Consider the following 27560-nt stretch of genomic DNA (forward strand, 5'->3'; position numbering starts at 1 on the left):
CTCTTTGCTGCTGAGACTGCATCTTAAGAGTGTTGTGAGGGCAGTCTGGCCTGTGGCCCATATGTTTGACTGACATGTCTGAGGAACTATGAGAAATCCATCTGCAGCAGGTGTTTCTTCCATGTAGATATTTACAAGGTTATTTACGGTGACATTGAAATAGTGAAGGAGTTCCCTATAAACTGTTCTTGTGTTCTCCCCAGGGACCTGCTGGACTATGTGCTCTTGTGGCTGCACTTGGGCAGCACCTTCAGGAGAGGTTCTGATGCATTGGCTTGTTGGGATGTGCGGGTCAGAACTGAGTGTAGGTACCCCTCATTCTGACAGGTGGGGGAGTTAATGCTGTGAAACAGCAGGAAATGCAGTGATGCAGCTGCCAAGAAATTCTCCTCTCCTTGCGGGTTTGTGTAGCTGTAGGTGCCTTTTCTGCTGGTGAGTGCTGAACTGAATATCTCATTTTGTCATTGCTCTAGAAAGATTGTATCATCACTGCCAAGCTCCGTCTTACTGAATGCTTCTTGAGGAATTCTGATTTAAAATGTTTGAGTTTGTTCAGACTACACAGGTTGCATGGTGGTTATACTGTGTTGTTTTAGAAGAAAAAACATGTCTTGAAAAGAAGTTTGAGGTCTTTCCATCTGACCCAAACACAAATACCTTTTGAAGTTTGGCTTAATCAGCAGTAATTCTATGGCTGTTGAAATCTGGTTCTTAATAAAGTCTTCAATCTCTGCACCTCTTCTTTACACACCAGGTTTTGGGCTCCTCATCTCTGCTTCCCAAACAAATAGCTGTTAAAAAAGCCAATCCTTCAGCTTTCTTGAAAGCTCCTCTTTATTTTACAGCTTTCAAGGACGCGGTCTTGAAAGATGATGCTAAGAATCTTTCTATTTTTGCAAGGACGGTACACTTAAAAAATAAAATAGTGTGGATTTTTGTCAGTGTTTGAGAAACCAGAGAGGGATGCAGGTTGTGGCCAGCAGGAGTGTCTAAACAGAGCATCTGTGGACATGATGCAGAGCTGCCCTCAAGTCTGGTGCAGCAATAAGAAGGGACAGGCAGGGAAGAGTAAGCAGAAATTATGGTGGCTGGATTTCCTGAAGTGGAGGGAGATTATGCACAGGCCTGGAAGAGTAGGTTCAGAACAGATACAGACTCTGGCTAGTATGAGATGACCAAAACAAATACAATTATCATGGGTATGAGGGTAGAGGGTTGTGATTTCATTCTGTAGGTTGAGAATTTTTCTTAAATTTGCAGGAATTTACAGTGTTCACATTTAAATCCAGACCGCTGAGACTTTTTTTCAGATTCTTTGAATGTACTGAAGCTCCCTTACTCTCCCTGCAGAGCAGTACAGGACAAATGGTAATTGTCAGTGTAGAGTTTTACTGCTCTCTGGCTTTAAATAGATGTGACCCAAACTAGACCCAGGTGTTCGGGTTTTTTCCTCCTTCTTTTTGTTTTACAACCTCTTGCAGTGAATTCCATGAATTAGGAAAAGAAAGATCACTTGAAAACATACACAGTGGCAAACCTCGTCCTTATTGTTTCTTTTCATTCTATTGCATTCGTGAGACATCCACATAGAGATAATGGATGAGAAAAAAAACATTCACAAGGGAAATCGATTCTAGTTTAAGCTTCCAGGGGATTATTATAAACAGGGAGAAAAATATTTTAAGGATTATGAGAAGTACCTTGTCAGTGTTCTTTTAAGTAGAACAACTGCTAATGCATTAGTCACAGAATTGTGTGAAATGTAGCTTTTTATTGCTTTAGCTACAGTATATTCATCTTATAATGGTGTCCTAACTGGTAAATTACATACCCTCCCTTTTCTACCTCCCTTCCCTCCAACAAAAACCAAGTTTTTATGTGCACTTTTTTTGTTCCATGAATGATCAGGAAAATGCTGAACACAGAACAGCGTGTGATGTTGCAAACATGGATTTGTCCTTTTAAAGGCATTTGGAGAAATTGTCACGTTGTGTGGTGCTGGGGCAAGAAGCCCTTTTCTGGTGACATCTGTCACACTGTCACAGTGATGCTCAGGGAGGGACAGAGTCCACAGGGCTGCTGCGCTCCCCGGCGCAGGGCGGGGCAGCAGCATCTCCCACAACAGGCAAAATAGCAGTTTGGATGGAGGAGAAGAGGGAACAGCATCTACCAGCTATGATTTTGATCTGGAATAAGGAATGGGCCAGGGGTCCCACTGTGCTTCAATCATGCACAGTTTGCAGGCAGCCCACACTCGAGCTATGACAAAGCTGCAATTTAGTCAACCCTCATTTACCACTTACTACACTTCACCAGCAGCATCATTGTAAGATCTGTCAGGAGTCTACTTTTGTAAGCTGGGAAGCGTGGTGCAGCCTCACACTTGTGGCTCAAACCACTGTAATTAAGCTCATGTCAGGTTGCCACTGAAAATTTCAGGAATCAAAAGGAAGGATGTGCTCTCTGCAGATGCTCCTGGGCTGGGCCATGTGCTGGACTTTCATGAGACAGCAACTGTTTGGGGCCCTTAAATGTACAGGGTTCTTAATGTGGTACACATTGTAGGCACTGAAAAAATGAGAGAGAAGAGACTAAGAAGCTGAAATGTGATACATTTTTTCATTTATTACTTTCCAATAAAACCCTTGCCTTTTATCACTTGTAATTCTTACTTTGTTCTTGCTATTCTCTTTTAGGTAGTAGGAGATAATACTCTATATTTTCTTTATAAATTTCCATGTGTGATTTTAGAAGTAGATCCAAACCTCAGGCATCACAGATAGTTCCCCTAAATGTTCACATGTGACAGTGATTATTTCTTTTTCATGGGAACTGATTCCAAATGAAAAGACTGTAAAGGTGCTTTGGGGAAGAACAGTCACTTGAGAAAGGACAGTTTTGTTAGCACAGAGTGCTGGGAGATATTCTTCCACCTAGGAAATAAGTTTATTTTCAAGTTATAAGAGAACACTGGGGGGAAAAAACCAATAAAATCCCTACTATTTTTAAATTTTTGTTATTCCCTCTGAGATCCTGTATTTTCCTGTGAACAGTCATGACAAAAATTGTAATTTTTGTTTCCAGTTATTTTTGGTTTTGTAAACCACTGCTTCTGTCAAAAAGGTATGGGCTTAATTTTACATACGAATCCTAAAACTAATCAAAATTTAATAAACATGTTGTCTTAATTAACAGCTCTTTGAAACATCACAGATCATGTTCTTCCTCTTTTGTACACTCCCAGCAGAATTTTCAAATTTCATTAGTAACACTTGATGTAACCTAACTCAACTACTTATGAATCTAGTCAGCTGCCCTTGTTGTCTTACAACTTTCCCCACAGAAAAATTTGGTTTGTTTTAAAGCTCAATTGTGCAGATTTCTGATGTACTTTGGATTGTGACTGTAACTGTGAAAATCCTTATCATGTTGTCAGTGACTGAGCTGCTGGGTTGTTTTTTAGCTTTAGTTAGTTTATAAAAAGCATGAATTTGACAAGATAGAGTTTCTAGATAAATTCCAGTTGCTTTAATTTTTTCTCATGTATAATTTCTTAGGCAGATTTGTCACAATTTTTGCTTTTAAAAATTAAAGTCCTTTAAAAGAGATTTCTGTTTATTTCCACAGCCCTCAATTTATCCTGAATATTCAATTAGGACACCAAGCAGATTTTATTTCATTAACATTTGACCTATACAGCCATATAAGTTTCTTCCCAATGTAAAAAAGTTATGGTACAGGAGAGAGACTGGTTTCCCCTGTCAGAGGGGAATAAAAGCATGGACAGTAATGATTGTGTGTGCTAAATGAAGAGTTTGGTCTTATATTTATGCCAGAGGTGAGCACAAATGGGCACCTGCAGGCAAGGCAGGCACTGCATCAAGCACTTCCCTCCTCAGCAGACTCCCATCCTGCAAACAGCAGCCAGGAGGGTGGGTGGGCAGTCTGCAGGTAGGTGGGCTCATTGTAGAGAATCATCAGAGCAAAACAATGGAAATAATGATGATGATATGTGGTATTGTCCTTTTAAATTAATAGAATGTAACCTCACCAATTTTGCCTGCCTTACTTTTCAAAGTGTGTTTCCCTCCCTTCTGAATATACTAAATACCTCCTCCTTCTTATGGAGACAATTTGCAAGTTTCCAGTAATTGTGTGTGTTGGACAATTTTTCTACACCATGATTTTCAGTATTTGAAATGAATGAGTCATTAACCCTCAGTATTATGGGAAAGCTCAAGAGAAGTGTTAAAATGAGGGGGTGAAAGATTAAGCCCACCCTAGATATTAATGAGACAGTAAAACTTGTTTGGAAAACAAAGAGATTAAAATCAAATGTCACACTATCTGTCAATCAAACTTTCATGTGAAAGTTTCGTGTAAGAGGGCCAAATAAACAAGAGCGTGGCCAGATGCTTTTCTGTTCTCCTCTCCTAGTGTTTCCTTGTACACAGACTGAACTGGTAGACTTCTATTAAGTTCTATGATATCTTTTCTGATTTAACATTTTAGCTGCTGCAATGTAATTTTCTTTTGCATTTTTTCTTCCAAACATCCTTCTAAGAAGTCCTTCATGCAGGAGTTCTGGGCTGATTTCTCTGCTGATCTTACTTCAAATGTATTGACTTCAGAATTTCAATCTTTGGGTCCAGAACACATGATTTTATTTTAGTCTTAAATAGAAACTAGCACTGTCACTTGAACTGGGAATTGACCCAAAGGAGTAGTTAACTTTCATTTAACAGTAAATATCACTGTATGCAACTGGTAAGTTGTGTATCTAGGTGCCCCCCACATACCCCAAAGAATCCTATGAGAACTTACTTTACCTAAAAACATGAACCTCAACAGATATTTTGAAAGGAGCAGCAGCTAGAGGCAGAATCTGGACTTGAAAGGTGCTCCCTGTAATGAGAAGAAAAGGCAAGTACACAGAACAGCTCTGGGGAACTGGGGCCAGTCAGAGAATGGGAAATAAAATGTGCATCATGGGATAACAAAGGCTGGAGGTTCCCTGGGCCATTCTGTGCAGAATGTGCAGATTTTCCCCACATTCTGAAAGTCTCCTCCCAGTTGCCTCTGGGACACAAAATAGTTCTGGCTGTCTGTCACTGTCCTAAAGTTGTATAGTAAGAGACTCTAGAGTCTGGATTTGATGTATCCTGGGTTCCTGAAGTCAGCTGGAATGTTGTGTTTGTACACTGCCACATTAGAATGTAAACTCATGCACTGATGTCTTATCTATCTCTAAATAGTCAAAATGCTTCTGTCATTTGTATCAATAGTAAATAACAACTTCATTCCTCAGACCTCAGGAAGAAGTGTCTGACAGTTTCCTCGGTGTCTCTGTGTGTAGGACAGACACTTCTCACTGCGTCACACAACAAAGAGAATGCACATGGATAGACCACCTTTAAGAACCAGGGATATAATAGATGAGTTTGCTCACTGTTTCTTGTCCCCAGTGAAGTCTGCAGCTGTATTTCACTCTCTAGCTCCTGGCAGACAGATGGTGGTTCCCATATGCATGTGCAGTTCATGTCTAGAGTCACAGAAATGCACAGTATTACAGTAATGTATATATGCTCTTTCCAGGTTCTGATTGCCAGCATCATGTGCAGCTATAACAGGGAGGACTGGACTGAACTTTCAAAAATGGCTGAGGTAATGGTTTCCTAAATGTGTTTCCATGTTTGTTTTTTTTTTTAAATTCACCTTTAAAACCAGACCTGCAGTAATGAATTTCTTGAAAGAAATAGATTGAAAGGGAAAAATGAGAACTTAAAACATGTCCATTATAATTTGTTTATTCTGTGTTTTCATTAAAATGATGGAAATGTAAATTTAAAGGAAATCTGTTCCATAAAAATGGTCCCTTGGATTTTTAAACAGTACCTGGAAAGCCTTTAGTCTTTGAATCTATATACTTTTTATTTGCATTTTAAGCAAACTGTATATTATGACAGATGCCCTGATAAAATTTAATTCTACCTTTGAGAGCCTAACTTGATCTTACCTTGCCTAGAGGCACACTAGTTTGACAGCACCAGAAGAAATTTTGAATATAAAACTCTTGAATATTTAAAGTATAAAGGGCTCATTTAATGCTATTCTAGTTTTAATACAGACTTTCAAAAATGATAGCTGAGAAAGTCAGCATATATAATAGCAGTCAGCAGGCTTTCTATAATATAAATCCAATCTTACAGAAATGCAAACAGACTATGCACCTGAAATTTCTATTCAATTTGAGAAAAAAACTATTTAATAACGTGTACCTGTGTCTGTAGAGAATTGTATAAGAAATACTTATCAGGACTGCACTAATTTCATTCAGAAAGGTGTCTGTATCTGAATGGAAAGCAAAGTTGTTATGTTTAATTTAAAGTGCATTTTCCACATAAAGTATCTAGAGGAAATGAAAAGTATTAAGAAATCTAAGCAAAGAAAAAAAATTATCTTGTTGTTATTGCAAGCATTAGCTCAGATTTAAATGTTTAAATTATAAACATTTTATATAATGCTTTTATATATGTATGGATAGAGGTGTGGATATTTTGAATTTGTGTTTTCATGTGGCAGAATGCTTGGACATTACTGTTGCTTTTTTCAGTGTCCTAAGCCCTCCTGTGGTTATGTGGGATGACACTTCTTGATTTTCTTTGAACATTTTAAACCTATGAGGACTTTGGGGACCTAGGGAAATGAAATGAAACATTATCAGTAGTTAGCTTGGTGATCTTCAACACTATTTCAATTTATACCTGTATTTACCTAATTGACCATGAAATCATATTTTGGATTCTATGCTTGACAGAAGCACTGTCGCTTTTAAACTGATTAAGACAGAATGGCTTTATTGTGCCATTTGCTCCTGTTTTTTTAATCTGGTGATACTGCTGTCCAACTTTAAGATGCATATTTCCAATCCTTGCTTGTATTTATGTTACCCCGTTAGAAAAAAGTTGTTCTTTAAATGCAGTCAATGATGTGTAACCTGTGTGATAGAACATTCAGTTGTTGCTGTCTGCCCTGTGGAGAGCAGCACTAGTTTGGGGCACAGCTGAAGAGCAGGGATGTTTGATCTCATGCATAGGATCCTACCTAGCAAGTAATAGATGTGGCTTTCACAAGAGCAGAAGCCCCAGAAGGTACCACAGTGGCTCAGCAGGAGGACGACCTATTCATCCAAAAGGTCAGCTTGTCAGGGAGGCCGACAGCGCCGGCATGGCCGGGCTCGCGGGGCAGGGAGGGTTCCTGCGAGTGATGGATGGCTTCTCCCTGCTCACGCACTTTGGGAGCTGCTGAACCATGGCCACACAGCAGGCAAAGTTACTCCAGTTCAATAAGCAAGAAGAAAATGCAGATGCAAAACAAAATCCTAGTTAGAGCCACTGGAAGGCAGCAGGAGAGGTGTTCGTGTCAGGCCAGAGCAGTTCAGAAAGGAAGAAGAGCATGTCTGTGTGCTGCCCTCGGACAGCTCGGCTCCTTCCCCTTTTAATTGTACCTAATAGAGGGCAATGAACAGGAGTTAGCATGAATAATATGTTTGTTTAGACTTCTTTTCATAAATCTCTTGTTCTTCAGAAACAAATTTATTTAATGACGAAAGCTGTGGCACAGTACAGGCGCCTGCAGAAAATTTGGAGGCTGAATCCATTAAAGCAAAAAGGAAAAATTTATTACTGAGTTACAGTTCTTCAGAGCACAGCAACACCTGTGTAATGCTGCCTGCCAAAGCTCTTAGTGCTGCTCTTAGGCCCTGTAATTACATTTAATTTTTTAACATTTTCCAGACCCAACTCTTTATTCTGCTCATATCTTTTTACTTTGTTTTTTACTCTAATTCCTTAAAAATCTTTGGAAACCACATCAGTTTTTGAAGTTTTTATCTCTAATGATCAACGTGCTTCTTTTCTATGGTGCCATAACCATAGCTTTTTCTCTTAAAAAAGAAAAATAAGTTAAATGCCTGAAGAAATCTATTTAACATGAACAGTAAATACTACAGGAAAAAGTACATTACTTGAAATTAATTTTTCATTTTTTGTCCTTTCACATGTTTCATAGGTTGCTGGTGCTGATGCGCTGGAGTTGAATTTATCATGTCCTCATGGTATGGGGGAGCGAGGCATGGGACTGGCCTGTGGGCAGGTAGGACTGTAATCACAATCTCTTTAATGTCTCTCCAGCAATCCTGCACTGGCACATTGATAGTTTCACCTCAGGGGGCAAGCAGCAGGTTACCAGCTTGAGATTTTTTAGGTTGAATATGTTTAAATATTTAGTGAAGAGAGGAGAAAAAATAAAAGAAGCTGAGAATGTACAAAATGCTTAGTTTTCTTGGGAACAAAAATGCATTATGTATTTGACAAGGAATATGATGAAAACAAGTAATTTCAAAAAAGCATTTAGACAGAATTTGTTGATTTCCATTTCAGTGCTCTGTAGATGTCTTTTAAGTCATGAGCTAGTAATTACTGCATATATTAGTAATGATTTTGAAGGACATGAGGTGTACACACATTTCATTTCACAGTTTTTCACATATGAAGCTAACTATTTCAGAATCATAGAAGAGGCCATACACATTCTGGTAGTACCATGTACAGTCAACACCTCTTATAAGAGCCTCTGTTCTGTAACCTATAGATTTGTTGGTTTATATGGTTGAGATTACAAGTATCCATGCCAGATGCTTCTGCCATGTAGAAACCTGTTTCAGAATTTATCAGTACATCCCATGACTTCAGTTAGGAGAATGTGTGTTGTTTTGCCCAGGAAAGGAAATTTTACACATACAAACCCTAATGTCACACTAATGTCCTTTTGAAGTTTGTAGATTTTTGCATGTTTTGGTCATGGTTTGAAATTTGGTTTCGATCTGGTTTTGATTTGTTTTTGATTGAAAAATGCCCAAATATGGTGAATTGGAAGCCTCTGAAAAATCTTGGTTTACAGCCTACCAGGAGAGATTTTCTAGAGTTTGTCTGTCAAAGTTTCCAAATTATGAAGCCTGTTTGATTTCCCATTTTAATGCATTTTAGGGTCGGGGAGAAGAAGAGGAGAAAGGGGATGGCGAGTGGGAATCATGATTTTATACCCTAAAACTGACATATTGCTATTTACCTGGCCCCTTTGTAGAGGGCTCATAAACATCTTAATTCATCCTCACTTCCTCAGTTACAGACAAAACTTCTAAGACCTGAGGTGTAGTTGGATAACCAAACCATTCACTTGCTAAAACTAGGGAGGCAACAGGAGCTGTAATCAGTGCAACACTTCAAGTGGACACACTTCAAGTATAGCTTTATCCTAGCAATAATGTCAGGCACTGTGCCCTGGGCATTTTATTGTTTTTTGTGAACAAAATTATGTCAATATGGTCCATGCTGTTGATTATTATTTTTAATGAAAGTAATCTGGATGCTTTTTATGGCCAGTGGTCGTTTACTGAAGTTATGATTCAAAATTGAAGAGAATCATGAAAGCTCTCCAGGATAACACTAGCAAAACACCAGTGGTTATTCTTAATTTTTTTCACTGAATTGCATTCAACAACAAATTGCTATTTTAGCCATCTTTCTAAGTTTTTGAAGAAATTCTCTCCTTTTGGTCTGCAGAGCATAACTCAGTAGTTTGGCATGTCCCTGCCTGAGAAGGCAGGACACTGTGGAAGGTGCAGTCTGGTCAGGGAGAGCCCTGGAGGCTCCACATGGAAACTGAAACAGGCTCCTTTCAGGCATGGGCTTTTTTATTTGTTTAGGTATGTGTTATTTCCAGCTTTCAGTGGTTGGAGTAATGTATGCATGTGAAGTTGCTTAGATGTATAGTCAGTAGGGAGCTGTCTGGCTACAAGAGTTTTTACATATCTTTCAGCTATTGTAAAATCAGAGAAGCAAATGCAAAGTCTGAGCACTCAGGGCTATCGTGTGGATTTGTGACTCTCCATGGAGGAGATCAGATCCATAAAGAAATAAGATTACTTTACATATACATATATGTTTTTATAATAATAAAATTTCCATCTTCCCCATACAATATGGAGAGTCTTTGGAATTTTTAATATACACTACTCTTGCTTAAACATTTTCCTGTGTTTTTTTTAGCTGTCTTATCAAAATGAGAGCTCAGAAAAGAATCATCTTCTTTAGATGAATAAATGAATAAAACAAGCGATGTTTAGAGAGCCAGATCCTGATGTTCTTCCTCAGAGTTGGCTAAAATTAAATTATAGTGATTTTAAATGTAGATTATTGAAGCAAAGGGTGGGGATAAACAGGATTAAGTAATGATACGTGCAGCAAGATTTATCAGTAGCCCTTCAGGGGGCTTCCACATATGGTATCAGAAGATACAAAAGTGCTAGATAGTATTTTGGTATTTTAGTTTTTTGGTTTTTTTTTCTCCAGGGCTGAAATCAAATAGGTCATACCTGGGTGGTGTAGGGAAGACAGGGCTCAGACATGCTCTGGAAAAAAGCCACCACTCAGTATCTGGAAGTTAGGGAATGAGACTTTGAGAGGCAGAGCAGCTTTCCTGGTTGTACAGTGAAGCAGGTTTTCTTAAATCTTTTTGATAACATAATCCATGTCTTCATAGGAATTTTTTTCAAGGATTAGGTCTCTTTCATGCCTAAGCACATTAAATCCTCAGGAAACTACAGAAATTGCTGAGATGAAGAATAATGGCAGAAAAATGTGTATTTTACTATTTGTAATGTCTAACATGTTCTGCCTTTTTGTTGTTGTTAAAAAAAGAAAAAAGGAAAGGAAAGGTTAATTACACTGTCTGCTTTTTCTTCTCATTCCAATTCCTATGGTGTGCCTACAGGGTAAGTGTAGAAATCTGGGAACATCAGATTTGTTTTTTCTCTATCCTGTTCTGTTATCTAGTCTCAAACGCTTTCACTGTTTTATATCAACTGCAAATTAAAAAAGATCCTGGTATATCCAAATTATATATATAAAAATTGGTACTAAGTATGGCTGTTTGTTTTATACTGAATTACAGTTCTCAACTTTTATTTGATTTTAATTCCAAGTCATTAGTGCAGACACTCTGGCGCCCGAACAGCGTAGCTAGCCAGAGGGTAATATTAAGAGGCATCTGTATTGCTGCCAATAAGTTACTTAAAGCTGGTTCTGTATAAAATGTCAATTATATTTACTAATGCTGATTAATGATAATAAAGTTAAGGTTTGTATTCTTTTGTAACAATCTGCAACTGTATAAAAGTGGATATAATTAAAAATTGTGATAGAATTTGTCATTAAGTTTACCCACACTAATGCACAGATTTTCTTTGAGTCAGATAACCTATGTGTACAAAACATTTAACAGTAAATGTAAAGACAACATTGTGAAGAGCAGATTAATAAAAAATGACAGCATCAGTTTCCCACTATAGTTCATTGCTGTAGTAATTTTGGCATAAAATTATGAAAGTAATAAATCATGTGAGATGGTAGCACTCGCATATCAACATCTAACTTGTGGTGTTGTATTTGTGGTGCACTTTCTGTCCTTCACTGGAAACCACACAAAGATGTTCTAATTTTTTTTTCTTACTTATCCTTCTAAAAAGGACTATTGACATTGGCATTGACTATTCTGAATTATTAATGTCATGTGATACCAACAAATTTAGGTGTTTGCCTTTTTGGTTTTGGTCTAAAGGTCAACAAGCCTCTCCATCTGCTCTGCCAAGAATGAATAAATAGTTAAATTGAGTCGGTAATCTGGGTTTATTTTTACATTCCTGCTACGATGAAACCCCAGGTCTGAGAGCTGTAATGTGCCTCTCCCAAGAAACATTAGATCAAGATTGATTAGGACAAGTGACACCCAAAGCCTTCAAAATTATCGCTGAGTCTCCTTGGCCTAGTGGGCAGTGAAAAACAACAGAGGGAAGGAAGGAGCAGCCTACAACTTCCTGAGAGGATGTGACAAAGTTGCTGCAAGAGTAGCTACAAAGAGGGGAAGATTATTCTCTGTCATGTCAGATAATTCAGCAAGGGGCAAATTGTGGGCTGAATGTTTCAAATTGGGCATTAGGAAAAGAATTCCCCTACAAGGTGATGCAGATCAGGAGTATGTTTTCTGGTGGAGCTGTGTACTCTCCATCTCTGGAGTTTTCAGGGCTCAGGCAGGTAAAGGCAGCCTCACTGGTGGTGGTTAGTCCCGCTCCTAGTGGGACCTTCCAGTACCTGCCCTCCAGGACTCCATTCAGGTAACAATTTCTGTGGATTCACCCTGTTCAATTCCTAACCAAAGGCACTGTATTCTTTGTACCAGGAATAGGAAATCAGTACTGGATAAAAGGAAGCGCAATGACTTGGGTGTTCACTTGGAGTGAGATAATCAGTATGAATAAGGTCTCAAGTCAAAAGCAGCTAATCTCATATTCAAAGATCTCAGCCTTTGCTATAAGCAAATATTGTAAAAGTTAATAGCATCCTGGCATATAACTATTTCTCATTAAATAGTCATACTTTCTAACCTCCAAAATATAAAATATCTTTGTCTATCTCAGCATTTAAGCTCTAGGTTTGGGGAATTCTTTGATTTTTTTTATTATTTTTTTTTTGTTTATATTGAAGAAGGAATGTATATGTCTCTTGTGAGCACTGAAATACAGATTCTGGTGGTTTAACTATTCAGATCATATGTAAAATGAACTTGCTTTGTGGTTATTTTCTTACCTTTATTTTCATTTTACTTCAATTGTACTTGCTACATTCTCTGCTGCTGGCTGTGCTTATGTTTATTGCCTGCAATTAGGAGGCAGGTTTCATAAAAGCCTACATTGCCTCATTCAGAAGACGACAAATCTGTCAAAAACAAAAAGAAAAAAAACCCCAAAGCCCTGGTTACTCTGCGAAGATGAGAGCTGACTGCATGGCACAATTAGATTTGCTCTGCTGTACCTTGGAAATGGGAAAGATGAGGCTGCTTTTTAATTGAAGTGCACAGCATAGCATGCTAATTTGCTGTTGCTCTGCCAGCAAGGAGCTTGAAGTATTTTAAATAAATGATGCCCCAAACAGAATTTGATTATATCTGTGTTCATGTGACATTCTACTATCAGCCTACAATAATATGCTGGTTAAGTATAATTCATTGAGTCCTGCAGGCAATATTAGTTCTTGCTCTTCTGTATCAGTTATTGCAACAAATTAGTGCGAGGTACAGCAGAGTGGTGCTACACTGGGCTATTATATAGCAGCAGTGTGGACATTGTCACCCAAAATCCAGTATAAACCAGCATGAGTGAGGTTTGTGTTGGTGTTTGTGGTGGAGTTTCAGGATTTGTGCATCTTGTTCTCCTGCATTGGCCAATTTCATCCATTTTGGCTGGTTCTTCAGAACATAACCCTAGCTGAGCTCAGTGTCTTTGTGTCTGCCACTGCCCTCTCTTGCTTTGGGGCATGTCTTGACCAAATGACCTTTTTCAGTCATATTTCTCAGAGTCCAGACTGTTTCAAAGGCACTGAAAGTTCCATAAAATTGGGTGGCTTGGGAGAGGAGGGGGATTGCCTGCTGCCCAAGCAAATGGATATGAAGAGGAGCCTGGATAGTTCAGCTCAGGAAAAAGCTCAACAGAGGCAAGAAATTCAGTTCCTGAGAAACAAGGATTCCTTGGTTGAGGCAATGATGCTGTTAATCTCTGTGTGCAGGGATGTGCTGCACTGGGATGTTTTGCTGGGAGGGAATCTGGGATGTGCAGGGAGAAGGGATGCTGCTGATTGCCTGCTTCAACTCCTGTGAATGTAGACCTAAGTGCACATTTCCACAGGTCAGGAGATGTGTTTTGTGGACTTATGTTCATGGTCCCACACAGATCGTTGTCCAAGATCTTCCTTTATGATAATTTGGTCTTGTTGTTTAACCTCTTTGAATTAAACCTCTGGTTTTCAATTTTCTCTGTTGTCAGATGTCTTTTTCTTTTCTTTTTCTATTCCTTCGTTCTTCACAACTGTCCTCATACACTAAACTCTTTTGCTGAGTTACTTTCAAAGTAAAAATTGATTCATGAGCTATTTCACTGGAAATCTGAGCAGGAAAAGCTTGCTGGCTTTATGGTCACTCCTGGATAGGTGACATCATTCACCTTCCTCCGCTACCTGAGTTAATTTCTTTTCTGTTACCATTACAGGATTCAGATGTAATTAAACATTGGTATTTAAAGGGATTTCTTGCATGCATCCTTTATGTCCTCATAATAGTCTATCTTTTAAAAGGAGACAATACTTAATAATGAGGTACAACAGTTAATTGGTGTTTTGTCTAAAGAATTCTGCTTTTTATACACACAAGGAAAAATGAATTGAAATGCAAAGTTTAATAAATTCATCATCAGAACTCTATTCTGTAATTTCATAATGTGGTTTAACAACATTTAATCCACGCTTATTGCTTTGAAGGATTTCTAATTGAATTACTCAAAAGACAAAATGGAAAACAAAAAGGGATTATAAATTCGGCAGTAATGTTAACAGCACTACCAACTTGCTGAAAGTTTTTAATGACATACTATGGCTGTTAATAAGGCTTCAGACACTGTTTATGTGTGATGACTTATATGTATGTAAGGAAGGAATTCTCTACAAAATGTACTTCCTTAGCAAATGTAAAAGTGATTCTGTTTCCTTGAAAATCATGAAGACATGAAAGCAATTTGGGTTTACACTTATTTTCAATCTTACTATGATGGAAGCATTTCTGCTGCAATTCAGGTTATGGGTGACATATGTCAACAGAGAAGGTTAATTTGGTCACAATATCAGTGACCTGGCACTGTTTGGTGGTTTTAATGACACTATAACACCTTCAAGATTTTGGCTGTTTTAATGGCATTTCAGTAGCCTAACAGCAATGAAGTGTATATTGGGTACTTCCCCTAAAGGAGAAACCCTTTTTTTAAAACAAAACAAACCAAAAAACAAATAGCAATCTGTACTTGTTCTTGAAATTGTATTTTAATGCTCTGAGAAGTTTTCAGAAGGGGGGAGTGTAGAAAGCTTGACCAAATACCCAGGCCCTTTGGATTACCACTGGATAGGTGATTACATGATAAGGCATTGCAGTTTTTTGTAACCGTGGTATTTGGTAAACATGTTTTACTGGAAACAAAGTGATCACCAACAAATAACTGTGCAGGTAAAATAAAATATTTTAAGATTGTTTATCTTGGTCCACATTCATATTTTTTTCTTTTTATGGTTTCAGTTTTATGCCAGTGTTTGATAAAGTTAATTAGCAACATATTAACTAGTCTCTTCACTGCCTACACGAGTGTTTTCAGGATTAGACTCTTATTTCTTTAAATTTTTCCTCAGTTCTAAGGGAAGTTAGTTTGTTGTGAAGCTTACTCTTTACAGTAGGCCAAATCTGAATACATGCCCACTTGATGACCATTTTAAAACTGAGTGGCAAATTTCTCAGAGCATAGGTTTTAAGTTCCCTAGTTTTGTGTTTCAAAGGTTTATGCTTTCCTCAATTATTTAGTATTTTCTGCTTTATTATTATAGGAAAGGACAGAGCTTGCTTACCTGACCACAAGAGAAAGCTATTTGTAGCTGCAGCCTTCATATATTCGAGTTCTGTGCTTCCCTTTAGAATATTTCGCATATGACGTAAACCCAGTCAAGCCCTCATGCCTTCTAGCAGGTGACCTCTGCATGAACTGAAGAGCTGAAATATTATTTAATCATGCTGCATTCCACTTTTTACAGTGCTATGAGAAACATTAGTTTGGCTGGATAGAAACAAGCAATATAAGATATTTTGTTCTGTCAGGGGTAAAAAGGCATTTTTATTAGTCAACACTTTACGTACACCAACATTGTTAAATAAATCTTTCCAGTCACTGTGTCTGAGAAGTTTACTAAAGGTAATTGTGCAGCTTCACATTTGCTGCTTCGAATATTTAAGTCCAGTTGATATTGGAACAAATAATTTGGTAATTTGGACTGCCAGTCTGTGCATCACCTTTCAGGCCAACTATTAGTGATTTTAATTCTGAAAACCAAAGAAAATCATCTGACTTAAATGTCTTTAATATTGCATTAAAAGCAATAGCTGTAAATACTCATTGCTAAAATTTTAAGACCTCACAATGAAACAAAACAGACATCGCAATGAAACAAAAGGACAGTTTTCCATATCATTTAAGGCAACTATAAACAAATATAAAATGTCCTACAGTTAATTTTTAAAGTAGAAAGTTTTCTAACAGAGATGTTTCTTCTGGTTGCTTAGAATAAGGTTTTTAAATTAAAAATAAGTTAAACAAAACCCAAACATTTAGAATAAGGAAAAACATTATGGCTCAACCACCTACACAGAGAGACGAATCAGGTTTTGAAATAAATTCAGTTGTTTCCCTCTTTGTGCTGGGGAGAAAACAAAAATCTTTTCTGTTATCTGAAAAGGGAGTAATTACAAAGCTGACTAAAGGCAGCAACCAACCTTTCAGGTCTTAGCTGTGCTTGATCTTGACATCCCTCTAATAGTTGTTCTTACTCCCAACACAAATATATGTTTTTCACTTTTCTGTACTGGTCAATCAAAAATCTCCAGCTCATTTTTGACCTTGTCCGCACACGGGTTTTTAGTCATGAGGTGCAGCATTATCACGGAAGGGATGTAGGAGTGCCACGCTGCTAATAAAATGTCCAAAGAGGATCTCCCACACAGCACTTTGATAAATGTATTCTTGAGTTTGGATGCTGACCTATGTTAAAATTGTCAGCTTTTAGATTAGATATGTGAAAACCCATTGGAGTGGGTTCTTTTTGTTTGGCTTATTTTTGTCTGGTTTTTGACATACATTAAGCGTCATTCGTTTGTGCCACTCCAGTAGAATACTACAATAAAGAAATACTGTAACAAGTAACTTTTCCAATTTTTTTTAATAAAGTGAGGTAATCAAAGGTTATTTGCCTTGTGCTTTTAACATCTTTCAAAGGTTCTAATTAAAGAGCTGGCGTAGGGAGAAACAGTTGTTATGATACTGAAGGACAGTAAGAAAGAAAAAGGGAGAAAAGGAACTTCTAAAACTAAAAAAATTATTGAAATTCTGATTCTTTAGAAACCCTTTATGTGTGTTTTAAGGTTAATTTTGTTATATGCTTTTAAATTTAAAGTTCATTTCTTTATGTACACCAATTTGTTCTTTCAGTTTTTCAAAGTAGTCTGAGAGAGTCTGTGTCTCCTTTGAGAAGTAGGAACCCCAGTCTCTTGCTGGCTTTTCTCAATGCCCACTGTTATCTCTCTCAGAATAGACAGGGTCTCAGAGTTATGACTTCTCAGTTCAGCCATGACCAAAACCTGGACCTAATCCAGAGTGACTTGATTTAGCCCAGTGACACATTGGTATCACTGGAAGAAAAGGAGAATCTCAATTAGGCTCCCCCGAGTGGAACTTGCAGTGACAGATCTGAAGAAGCAGCTGATCAAATTTTGACACCTTGCTTGCAGCTTTACTTTAAATTAATAAAGTCCAAGCATCTAGGAATGGAGCTAGGTGACAGGAGTTTCTTAGTTCTTATAACTTACCACAGGAAAAAGAAAGTTCATCAGGTCTCTCAGTTCTCACTTAGACTTTTACAAACCTCTGTGAATTGGGACTCATTACTCTCTGCAAGGTGTTTTTTAAAATTACATTTAAAGATAAAAATATGGTCTTTTCATGGACTTCAAGTGGTAATGTTTTTGCCTAATTGATAAGTCTATAACCAAAAGAACAAATGTGGTCTGCAAAAATGAATGGGAATTTTCCAAGCTATACTTCTACATCTTAATATGCAGTATTTTGTAAGCAAAAATGTGCTTGTTTCACTAGTAGTACATGCTTAGTTATGTAAGTCATATAATATCTTTTCAGTTTAAAAATATTACAGTTTTTGTTCAAATTATAAAGAGAACATTTTTCTATGTAAAAACAATGTAAATGTCTTCATTTACTCAGTAGACTTTTTTCAAAAGACTTTTTTAAAGGAAGGAGGATTTTAAATTGTGTAAGATAGTAGAAAATAAGTATGTCCTTGAATTAAATCAGTGAACAATAGTAACAGTGCACATTGTTGCTATGGTAGTTTAGTTAAATGGTAACTATGTGGAATTTGCTTAATTTTTCTCATCTGAATCTCTGATCTTTTAGAAATGCTTCCAAAAACCCCACCTTGACAATCTCCCTTCACATTGAAAAGACCTCTTGTTTCAAAGTGCAAGTTAATTAATAAAAGCTGAAGGCTTAAGTGGGATGAAACATTTTATTCTCCTAGAACAAAATATGAAATTTTTCACATTTGGATGTTTTGAATTTTTATCCCGAATGGGATTTTCCTGCACCATTTTATAGAAGATATTTAATGAGATTTTGAATTTTGGGGGATTTGGTTTCTTTATTTGGCAAAACTAGTACACTTTGGATCTCATGCCAAAAAGCAACACAGAATTGACTGGAAAAGAGTCCTGAATTCTATCATTATCTCTAAAAGTTTATTGTGTGGTTTCACATCATATCACATCATGGATTCTTGCTGGAGGGATATAAACTCTCAACCAGCAGCTACATTTTTGTGAAGCTGACCAGGCTAACCCAAAGCCTCTGATGTAATTTAGGCCAGTTTTTTTTAATTTTTTCTAATATATATAGATAGCTTCACATACAACCATGAAAACTGTTATTTCTGCCTTAGGTTAAACTGCTTCATTTCTTTCTTTTTGACAGCTGCGGTCAATAGATGTTGACCAAAAGCTGTCAAATTTCCTGAGAAATGAGGAAGAATTTTTTACTCCAGATGAGAAGCGGAGAGTTATTCATCTTCTGCCCTGGGAAACCCTTCCCTTATTTTGACAGGCTTTAAATAAATTCTTAGCTTTAATTAAGATTAAAATGGGACAAATGCACAACCTAAACTGCTCCTTTTTAGAATGTAAGAAGGCAGTAAAATTAACCATGAGATTCTGCAATGGTGACTCTTGCTATAGTGATTGACTGTAATTCTGTATTTAGGTACTGTGGAAATTTTGTGTAAGTTTAGAGACAGTTTTATGAAGACAATGTTGGGCCTCTCATAGGAGGAGGGAGAAGAGATATCTCTGTAAATAGTAGAATAGACACACACATACATATATATATATATATATGTGGTGAAGGCTACAGATACTGATTTGCAACGCTTTAAGCTGGAATTCCCATAATTTTATTTTTTCTTCATATTTTAAGGAACAGCAAAGGAGTAGTTCTTCACACAAAGTGTTGGGGTTTTTTGGTTGTTTTGGTTTGGGTTTTGTTGTTGTTTTTAAAGTTATGATTTTTCTAATGGTTTTCTGGATCCATATTTAATCTGGAAAAGAAAATTATAGTTATATCAAAATGATAGATATGTCTGTGGGATAGATATATCTAAACTAACAGCTTGTCAGTCTAGTACGTCCTCATTCAGTTTATGGGATCTCTGTAAAAGATGCAGATCCATGGGTACACATTGAGCCAGCAGAGTGGATTGAGTATGGGAGGGATCTGTAGAAGTGATCATTACTCACTTTCTAAAGCTGCTCCAAATGCATCCTGCCCCTGCCTTTCCACACTGCAGGCTGTGGCAGGTAGTGCTGCTGTTCAGAGGGACAGTAGGGTGGTTTAGAAAGTTGACCTGCTGCATGGGGGTTACCAGTGGATGGGGAAAGATCCTCTTTTCCTTTCTTGTTTTTCAGATGAGAGTGTGTGAGTCTTCTCAGGCCATCAGACAGCAATTTGACTGAGGATAGTTTTAACTCTTCCCTAGTAGACTATTCTTGAATAAAACAGTAAAGCTAGAGTAGTAAATGTATTAAATTTAACAGCTGAGTCTTGCAAATTCTCACCTAAAAAGCTTTTCCTATTCTACATCATTTTTGTAATTCTTGTAGTCTTGTAAAGAGATCCTTCCTTTTCCCATAGCTATGGGTACTATTTTGAAAAATCTATCTGCTGCTCAGAATGAGAAGTTAACTGTAGAACATTTTTCATATAAAAAAATTCTCCAATGCTAATAGACACAACAGGAATACAAGATTTCTTTCTGAAGAGCCAATACAGAAAAAAAATCTGCAATGAGAATGATGTACTGATGAGGAACTGTTGGTGCCACTTGCCTACACTTGCCTAGCTGTGTATAAGAAATTTCATGTCAGCTTCATGTGTGCTAAATTAATAAAAAAGACAAAATATGTCCTCTGTAACTCAGTATCAGCATTTAAAATTGCAAACATGCTGACATAATGCATTATTTAGCCATAAAACTCATAGGCAACATACATACATCAGAATAATCGTGTGGCCACCAAAGTTTTTACATGTATGAGGAAGATTAGATTTACTCTTGCATTAAATGCAATAAAGTATTTTAATTTTTGAAACTTTGTTGTTTAGGTCATTGTAGTCAATGATAGATGAGGTTTGAGGACTTTACATGCAAGGTCTTACTGCATCTTGCAGCACTCTTTGTGCCATCTAGAACTTATCATCACAGTCAGGAAAATGGACCAGCACAAATCATCAGTGTGATGTGTGTTGATAAATCCAATATGTCTGTGTACTGAAGCCTTCATACATATGAAAAGTCAGGATTTTGTCTGAGAAAAGTTGCATTTTCATTCATTCATTCCACAACTACAAATCCTTGTCCTGTTCTTAGTGAGACAGAACTACCACCATTATTTAAGGACAGCCTGAAGATTGCAAAATATGGTCCGTTTTCTGTAGTACCGATTAGACAAGATCAACTAATGTGCTCTACTGAGTGTTAACCTTTCTTATGAAGTTCTTGGGGGAAATTCTGAACAGTTTGTTGTTTTTATATTCTCTATATATGCATGCACACACGTATATGTACGTATACTCACACACATGCTTCCTGAGGAGTGTTTGCATAGTTAACAAACACGTTTGTTACCCTAAAGTAGTTGTAATTCTACCTTTTGCATAATTCAAATGCTCTGAAAATCTATTTAAATCCAAGTGTTAAAAATATTTCTGTTGTTAATATGTAAAGTATCTCATGGTTTAAGGACCTGCAGAGAATCAAGTGCAGTTTTCTGCCGGACAAACCTTTTCAAATCCTTACGCAAATGACTTTTGCAAATTGAGCAGCAAAGCAAGGTGAGTTGTAGGAGGTGCACCTCAGGCTGTCTGACTCTCCTCTCTCTATTTATTGAACACCTATTTCTCTATCAGAGAGATGTTCTGAATACAGTATAAAGATTGTGCAGTAACAGGATAGATAGTGTAAAAATGAGGGCCCTGAAAAAACACTGAAAATAGGTCACAATAAAAATTTCCAAAAATCTGCAGCCAGACATTTCCATGGTAATCTCATCATGGTTTTGTTTCTTTCCATGGAACACAAGGAGAGGTGACCTACTCTGTGCACAGAATTTTCACGCTGCTTTTGAAACATGCAGGATGTGTCTGCCTTGGGGGTGATAGGACAGGGGATTCATCTCATTACTAATGCCAAATGCAATCAGTAGACAACTTGCTGCTTTAATTTCTGAGGACTTATACTCATAGTTATGGTTGTAGTTAAGCTTATCATGTGATCATTTAGAAAAAAAAGGTGAATAGTTGTTTTTCCTCTAGTATATCTACCCATTGGCAATGAGTAGTTAGGATTAAAAGCTTCATCTAGCCCAAGGCTATAATGAATATTCAGGAAAAATGATTCTGTACTGTTGCTTAGGGAAGAAAAAAGACAACCCCTGTAACATTCAAATCTCCTGTGCCTTTGGAATAAACAAGCATTATTTGATTAACAGGAAGACAGAAGACACACTGATGTACAGCTTATACCAAAAGAGACTTTTTATGGTATTAAATTACCAACAGATTCTTGTAGGTGCAGTGCATGAATCAATATTATGTTTTAGCCGATGATAATTTTAGCAAGCTTTTATTTAGATGGGATTTGTTAAAAAAAAAAAAATTAAAATACAGCAGATAAACTAAGTGTGCTGACACTGGATGTTACAGTCCATTGGAGCATTTGTTCATTCTGGATTGACACGCAGTGCAAAATTATACTACACATTCTGTTACAATCACACTGTATCATTATTAATGAGAGAACCAACAAACCCAGTTACGTGTAATGAAAGAGGGTAATTTTTAGCAACATCGTAGACTCTGAACCAAAAGCAGTACAATCCTCTACTAAATCAGGCAGAATAATATTTGATTTAGTTCATAGTGCTATTTTTTTGAATACAAATGCCCAGCTGTTTTTTACAGCTAGTAACATTTTACATATCAGGCATTTTAGAAAATATTTCTTGACTATGCAGGCTTCGTCAACCACTTTATCAATGATAAAAGCTGCAGGCATTTTCATAAACTTATATTGGGGTAAAAAAAGATATTTATGTTGTATTAGCACTGACAATATGTTTTATAATGTGATTTACAAGTCTCAAGATTCAGTCTTTCACAAGTTATATGCTCCTCCTTGAGTGTTTTATAAATCCAGGAAAGAATTGGAAAAAGCAATTTGTGAATTGGGGTCAGTCTTTAGAAATCCAAGTAGGTGGGAGGTCCTCAATCAGTCAAATGAATTAGGGAAAATTAAGCCTGTACATAACCTCTTCAAAACTAGTTTTTGGTATCATGCTACTCACTCTGCTGAATTTGTGCCTGAGTTTAAAACCTTGCTGAATGGGACAAATCAATATTCTCAGAAATCTTAAGTATTGAGCTGCATTTCTTTAGTCAATGATTGCATTTAGAAGTGAATTCTATATTTCTAATCACTTTAGTGTTTTTCAAATTGTGTTCTTGTGTGTCCTCTGCAAATTTGTCATATTCTAAAGGCAAGCAAGCTTCTATGGAGAGGTTGTGCACCATCCAGTGAACTTCCCACGGATTATACAAATGTAGTTTATTCATTTCCTATGAAAATTTTCTATCCAGTGACATCAATATCTTCTGGTTTCAGCCATCTGATTGCTTAGAATGCATTTTTCCAAGTCCTTAGTGCAAATATAGTAGGGAATTACGAAATTTATAAATTAACAAATAACTTCTCTTAATGATCTAAAGAAGAAAACATGAATTAAAACCAAGCCAGGTGAGGATATTTGTGAATACATTAGTTGTCTGTAGAGCACAAAAGCTCTGGTATTCTCAGGCAGTGACTTCAGGAGGAGCCTGAGCAGGAGGGTCTGGAGGCAGAACAAGGAGGGGAGGAGGAGGGTGGAAAATGGATCATCTGGATGTTCCAGCACAACTCCGTTGTAGTACTCGCAGTGAACTGTAAAGGGAAGCAGCAAGATACATCACGTGTGCGCGGCTGTTGGGCGTGGCACAAGGCTAAACTGACGTTTTTTAAAGTTAGCCAGCATTATCTTCATACGAGATTTATTTAATGTGCAACTTAATTGGATAAAACATCATGGGGGAAAAGTAGCCTTCAGAAATGCCTGTTTCAGTTCAAAATTGTCAAATTTCATGGTAATTCTAATTTTTTTTTGTATAAAATTCATCACCTTTCCAATTTCCGTTGTCTCACTATGCAAGAAAGCACTGTTTTAACTTTTACTTCGTTTTTTTCAGTATTTACTCACTAAACATTCCTTTTTTCCCCTTGGAATTTTAACTGGAATAGGATGAAAGATCTTACCTCCTTCATTTAAATTTTCAAATTATTTTCCTATTAATTTACCAGTGATTTTATGAGGACCAAAAATGGGCAATTCTCCCAGGCTGATACAAGTGAGCCTTTCCAAAGGGCTTTTTCTAATCATGTGTCATGCAATCAGATATTTAAAACATTTACTAGCGTGAGAAACAGAAGACCATTCCATTGCATTAATTACATTAATCTTGGTATGTGAGGAGTAGAACTGATTGAAAATAAAGATCTTTACTTAATTTCAGGGAAAAAAGCCCAAACAATTATTGTTTATTACAAAAGACAAACTAGTTAAATTTTCTTAGGTAGAATGAAAATTGGGTTTTATGAAAGACATCTCCCAAAATGTTATTCAATGTGGTTTAAAATAATTGTATTTTTTAAGGCATTAGTGTGTGTGGCAGCATTACAAACACAACGAAGTCAGCATAATGAGTTATGTGGTGCCAACATCCTGAACATTATCACAAGGATTTCTAAGGAGAAGAATTAACATAAAGATATACAATTCATGTCTTCTAGAGGGTCTCTCATTTCTGCATTGGGCCTCAAGGAAATTCAAAACAGAAATGAAAGTCAAAGCTGCAACTACTTTCATACTGCCAGTGCAGCATTTCATACATATTTCAGGGCAGCTGCATGGAGGGGAGATCACCGTTTCTATTGAGATGCCAGAGCTAACTCTTAGGATTTTACTATTCATGTCAAGCACTGTGTACTTTCTAGTAACATAGCCTGTGGGGTTTTTGTTTGTATTTAACCATTGGTGTAAAAAGGAAAAATAACAAGGGGATATTTCCTGTGTGTTCACTAGACTGGCAACCTTGGTGTCTACTGGATTGTTTTAAATTAAATTTCATTTAGTCTCATCCCATTCTCAGTTACTACACAGCAATGCAGCTTTCTGAGTGTTTACAATATCCAAATGGGAGATTATTCATATATGACAGATTTAATTCTCTGAGTGATAAAGACTTAGTAAATGTAAATGATTGCTGTAGTACCGATTAGCCTACTCACAGGTAATACTTGTGCTAAATCTTGTAATGGCACCATTCAGTTTTTAACCAGAACATTCACTGTGTTCTACAATGCATCAGTATTCCAAATTTTAAGGTATTTGTTGAAGAGCATTATCAATTTCCCACAGAAAAATGAAACGAGTTACATTGAAGAAGAACCCTTGTATATGCCGGATGCAGGTGTTAGTTCCACTGAGCTGTCCTCAGTGGAAAGGGCAGTTGATCCCTGTCTACGTGAGATGTATTCCATAAGACAAGTAAATGACTGGAAATCAGGAAAAGCCAACACTTGAAGATTTCGATTTCTGGCTTTAACAGAGAAGATTTTGATCTTTCATTTACACTATGGCCATCCCAACTTATTCTCAGAGTTCAGAAATGCTGAATTGCATTCTGATAGCCCTGCAACCTCGATTCATCCTTGTTCTGATCAAGGCATGATCAGACAATGCTTCAGGTTCACATTATTTTATAGGATACTGCTTGTTTTTAATGTACCTTACACAGAGTGAGTCATTAAAACTGGAAAGTAATTTTTAAAATAAATGGGTAAAATAATCTCTGTCAGACAAAATGGTGTTTTCCTCTCTCTAGGAAGGGAACATTTTGTGATATCTTTGTCTTCTGGGAAAAAAAAAAATAATTTCTTTTTTTTTCACAAACTAACCTTTCTGCAGTGGATTTTCAGTTACTTGGTGTGTCTGAAATAGGTTAACTAATGGGATGAAGTTCAGTTCTGATGTGCAGTTTCACAAAATTGCAGCATAGCCACTTAGAGCAAAGTTTTCTATTTTCTTAATATACCTTTTGTTCATATTACTTTTAATTATGTTCTATATTTATCTGGCCTATTTGAACAGGATCCAGAGCTGGTACGGAACATCTGTCGCTGGGTTAGACAAGCTGTTCACATTCCCTTCTTTGCCAAGCTGACCCCAAATGTCACTGATATTGTGAAAATTGCAATGGCTGCACGGGAAGGTGAGTGACTCCAGTGCTGCTTTACTAATTTGCTGCATGGGGTAAGATAGGAATGCTGCTGGAATAACAGATAGCAACAGAAACTAATATGAAAATATTTTGTTTGATGTATTTAGAATAAGCACAGTGATCAAAGTTTTCCTTATTTTGTTCATTCATCTAGAAAAGAGCAATATATGAAGAGAACTACGTTAGACTGTTAACAATAAATTGTATAGTGTTTTCCTGCATGCTTTTACTTCTGTCATATTTATATGTTTACCATACCACTGAGAATCTCTCTGTTCCTATATTTGGTAGTGAAAATGATGTGTGTGTTCTGAGAAAACAGAAATTCACTACTTGAAGGTATATATATTTTTTTCCTTAGAACTTAAGGTACAACATGGCAGCAAATAAGTTTGCAAGTGGGTGTATTAATGCATCATTTAGAACCACAGTAACTGTTTCTTTATCACATTGCTTCTGTTGTCTTGCTGCCCAGAAGCTTGGAGGAGATGGACACTGTTTTGGGGTACCTTCAGGTGTTGAACAACCGCTGTAGCAGGTTCTGTCCCACACAGCTGAACGACAGAGATCTGCCTGTCATTCTCAGCATTTCCACATGCTGTCTTATAGCCCTTACAGCTCTTTCAGCTGATGCAGCCTGCCTTGAAGCTAGTGTTAAATTTATTAGCCCAGGATTGGTCATAAGGACCTTTCTGTGCATCCCATTGCAGTTTGTTGTTTTTGCACTCCAGCTGTTTATTTGAATTTCTAGTTATTTCAGTTTCACAGGTTTTCTTTTGTGTTTTATACTCTCTTGTTCTTATACACATGATTTAGCAAAAAGCGACTGACCTTTTCTTTCATAGGTGGTGCAGATGGTGTTACAGCCACCAACACTGTGTCAGGACTGATGGGACTGAAAGCAGACAGCACACCTTGGCCAGCAGTTGGTCGAGGACTGAGGACCACATATGGTGGCATGTCAGGTAGGTGTTGCCCTTTTTGATGCACGGTACTTCCTTGGAGGCTTTTGAAACATCAGGAGGTCCTTGTAGTGGGCTAGAATATCATGTCTGCAGTCACACCGAGTCCTTAAAGCTCACTGCTGGTCAATGTTTCTAAGTCATGACAGATGGAACAGATTAAGTGTGAAGGCTCTTGGGTTGCCCTTTCCTTAATGGTAAAGCACTGCATCAGAATACTGTGATAGGGTCACTGGAGAGGGAAGGAAATCTCTTCCCTCGTGACCCTCGCTTTTCCTCAAATTTTTCATCCTGTCACAATTGTCAGGCCCCACGTTAGACAGAGGCTAATGAAAGGGCATCGCAGGGGGAAATACCAACAATCCAAATGCAGTGTATGTTTCATAGCCCAATCTCCAGCCTTCCTCCCTCCTTCCCACTAAGTGCACCTTTTCCAGAGAGGTTATTTCCTCCTCTTCCCACTGTGGTAAAAATGATAGACAATATTAGGCAAATATATGCATATTTTTGTAGCCTATTTCTCAAGATATATAAGGATATCTTATGTAGCCCATATTTTTAAGTTCTACTTCACAGTTTAATTTTCAAACCAGCTGCAAAACTTTTACACTCCAGTTCAGTGCCGGTGCACACTAATGTATTAATCTATTGACCCTGTGAACTCTGTTGCTGTGACAACACAAACTTGGCCCTGCAAAGACAATACTGTGAGCTTCTTGGCTTTACTGGTATGGAGATTAGTCTCCTTGGTGATAGAGGTAGCAGTAAATATGCATAAAAGAAGTAATAGCATCCTGTCGATTGAATCAAACATTATTCTATTGGACCCGCCTCCTACCTCACCTCAAAAATGTAATCAGAAGAGACCAGACAGGCAAAAATACGCTTTATTTTATGTGACTGGTGTTATC

At 37.2% G+C, this 27560-nt stretch overlaps 1 protein-coding gene across 1 annotated transcript in view; it reads left to right on the plus strand.

Annotated features, from left to right (window-relative positions):
* Positions 1 to 27560, plus strand: part of DPYD (dihydropyrimidine dehydrogenase) — a 345166-nt gene that overhangs the window by 230846 nt on the left and 86760 nt on the right. The window contains exons 15-18 of the mRNA XM_058842999.1: positions 5596 to 5664; positions 8071 to 8154; positions 25558 to 25678; positions 26533 to 26652. Coding sequence (XP_058698982.1) covers positions 5596 to 5664; positions 8071 to 8154; positions 25558 to 25678; positions 26533 to 26652 — 394 coding nt within the window. The remainder of the gene's footprint in view (positions 1 to 5595; positions 5665 to 8070; positions 8155 to 25557; positions 25679 to 26532; positions 26653 to 27560) is intronic.

The sequence above is a fragment of the Poecile atricapillus genome, chromosome 7 (assembly GCF_030490865.1).
Source record: "Poecile atricapillus isolate bPoeAtr1 chromosome 7, bPoeAtr1.hap1, whole genome shotgun sequence".
NCBI classification, from domain to species: Eukaryota; Metazoa; Chordata; class Aves; order Passeriformes; family Paridae; genus Poecile; species Poecile atricapillus.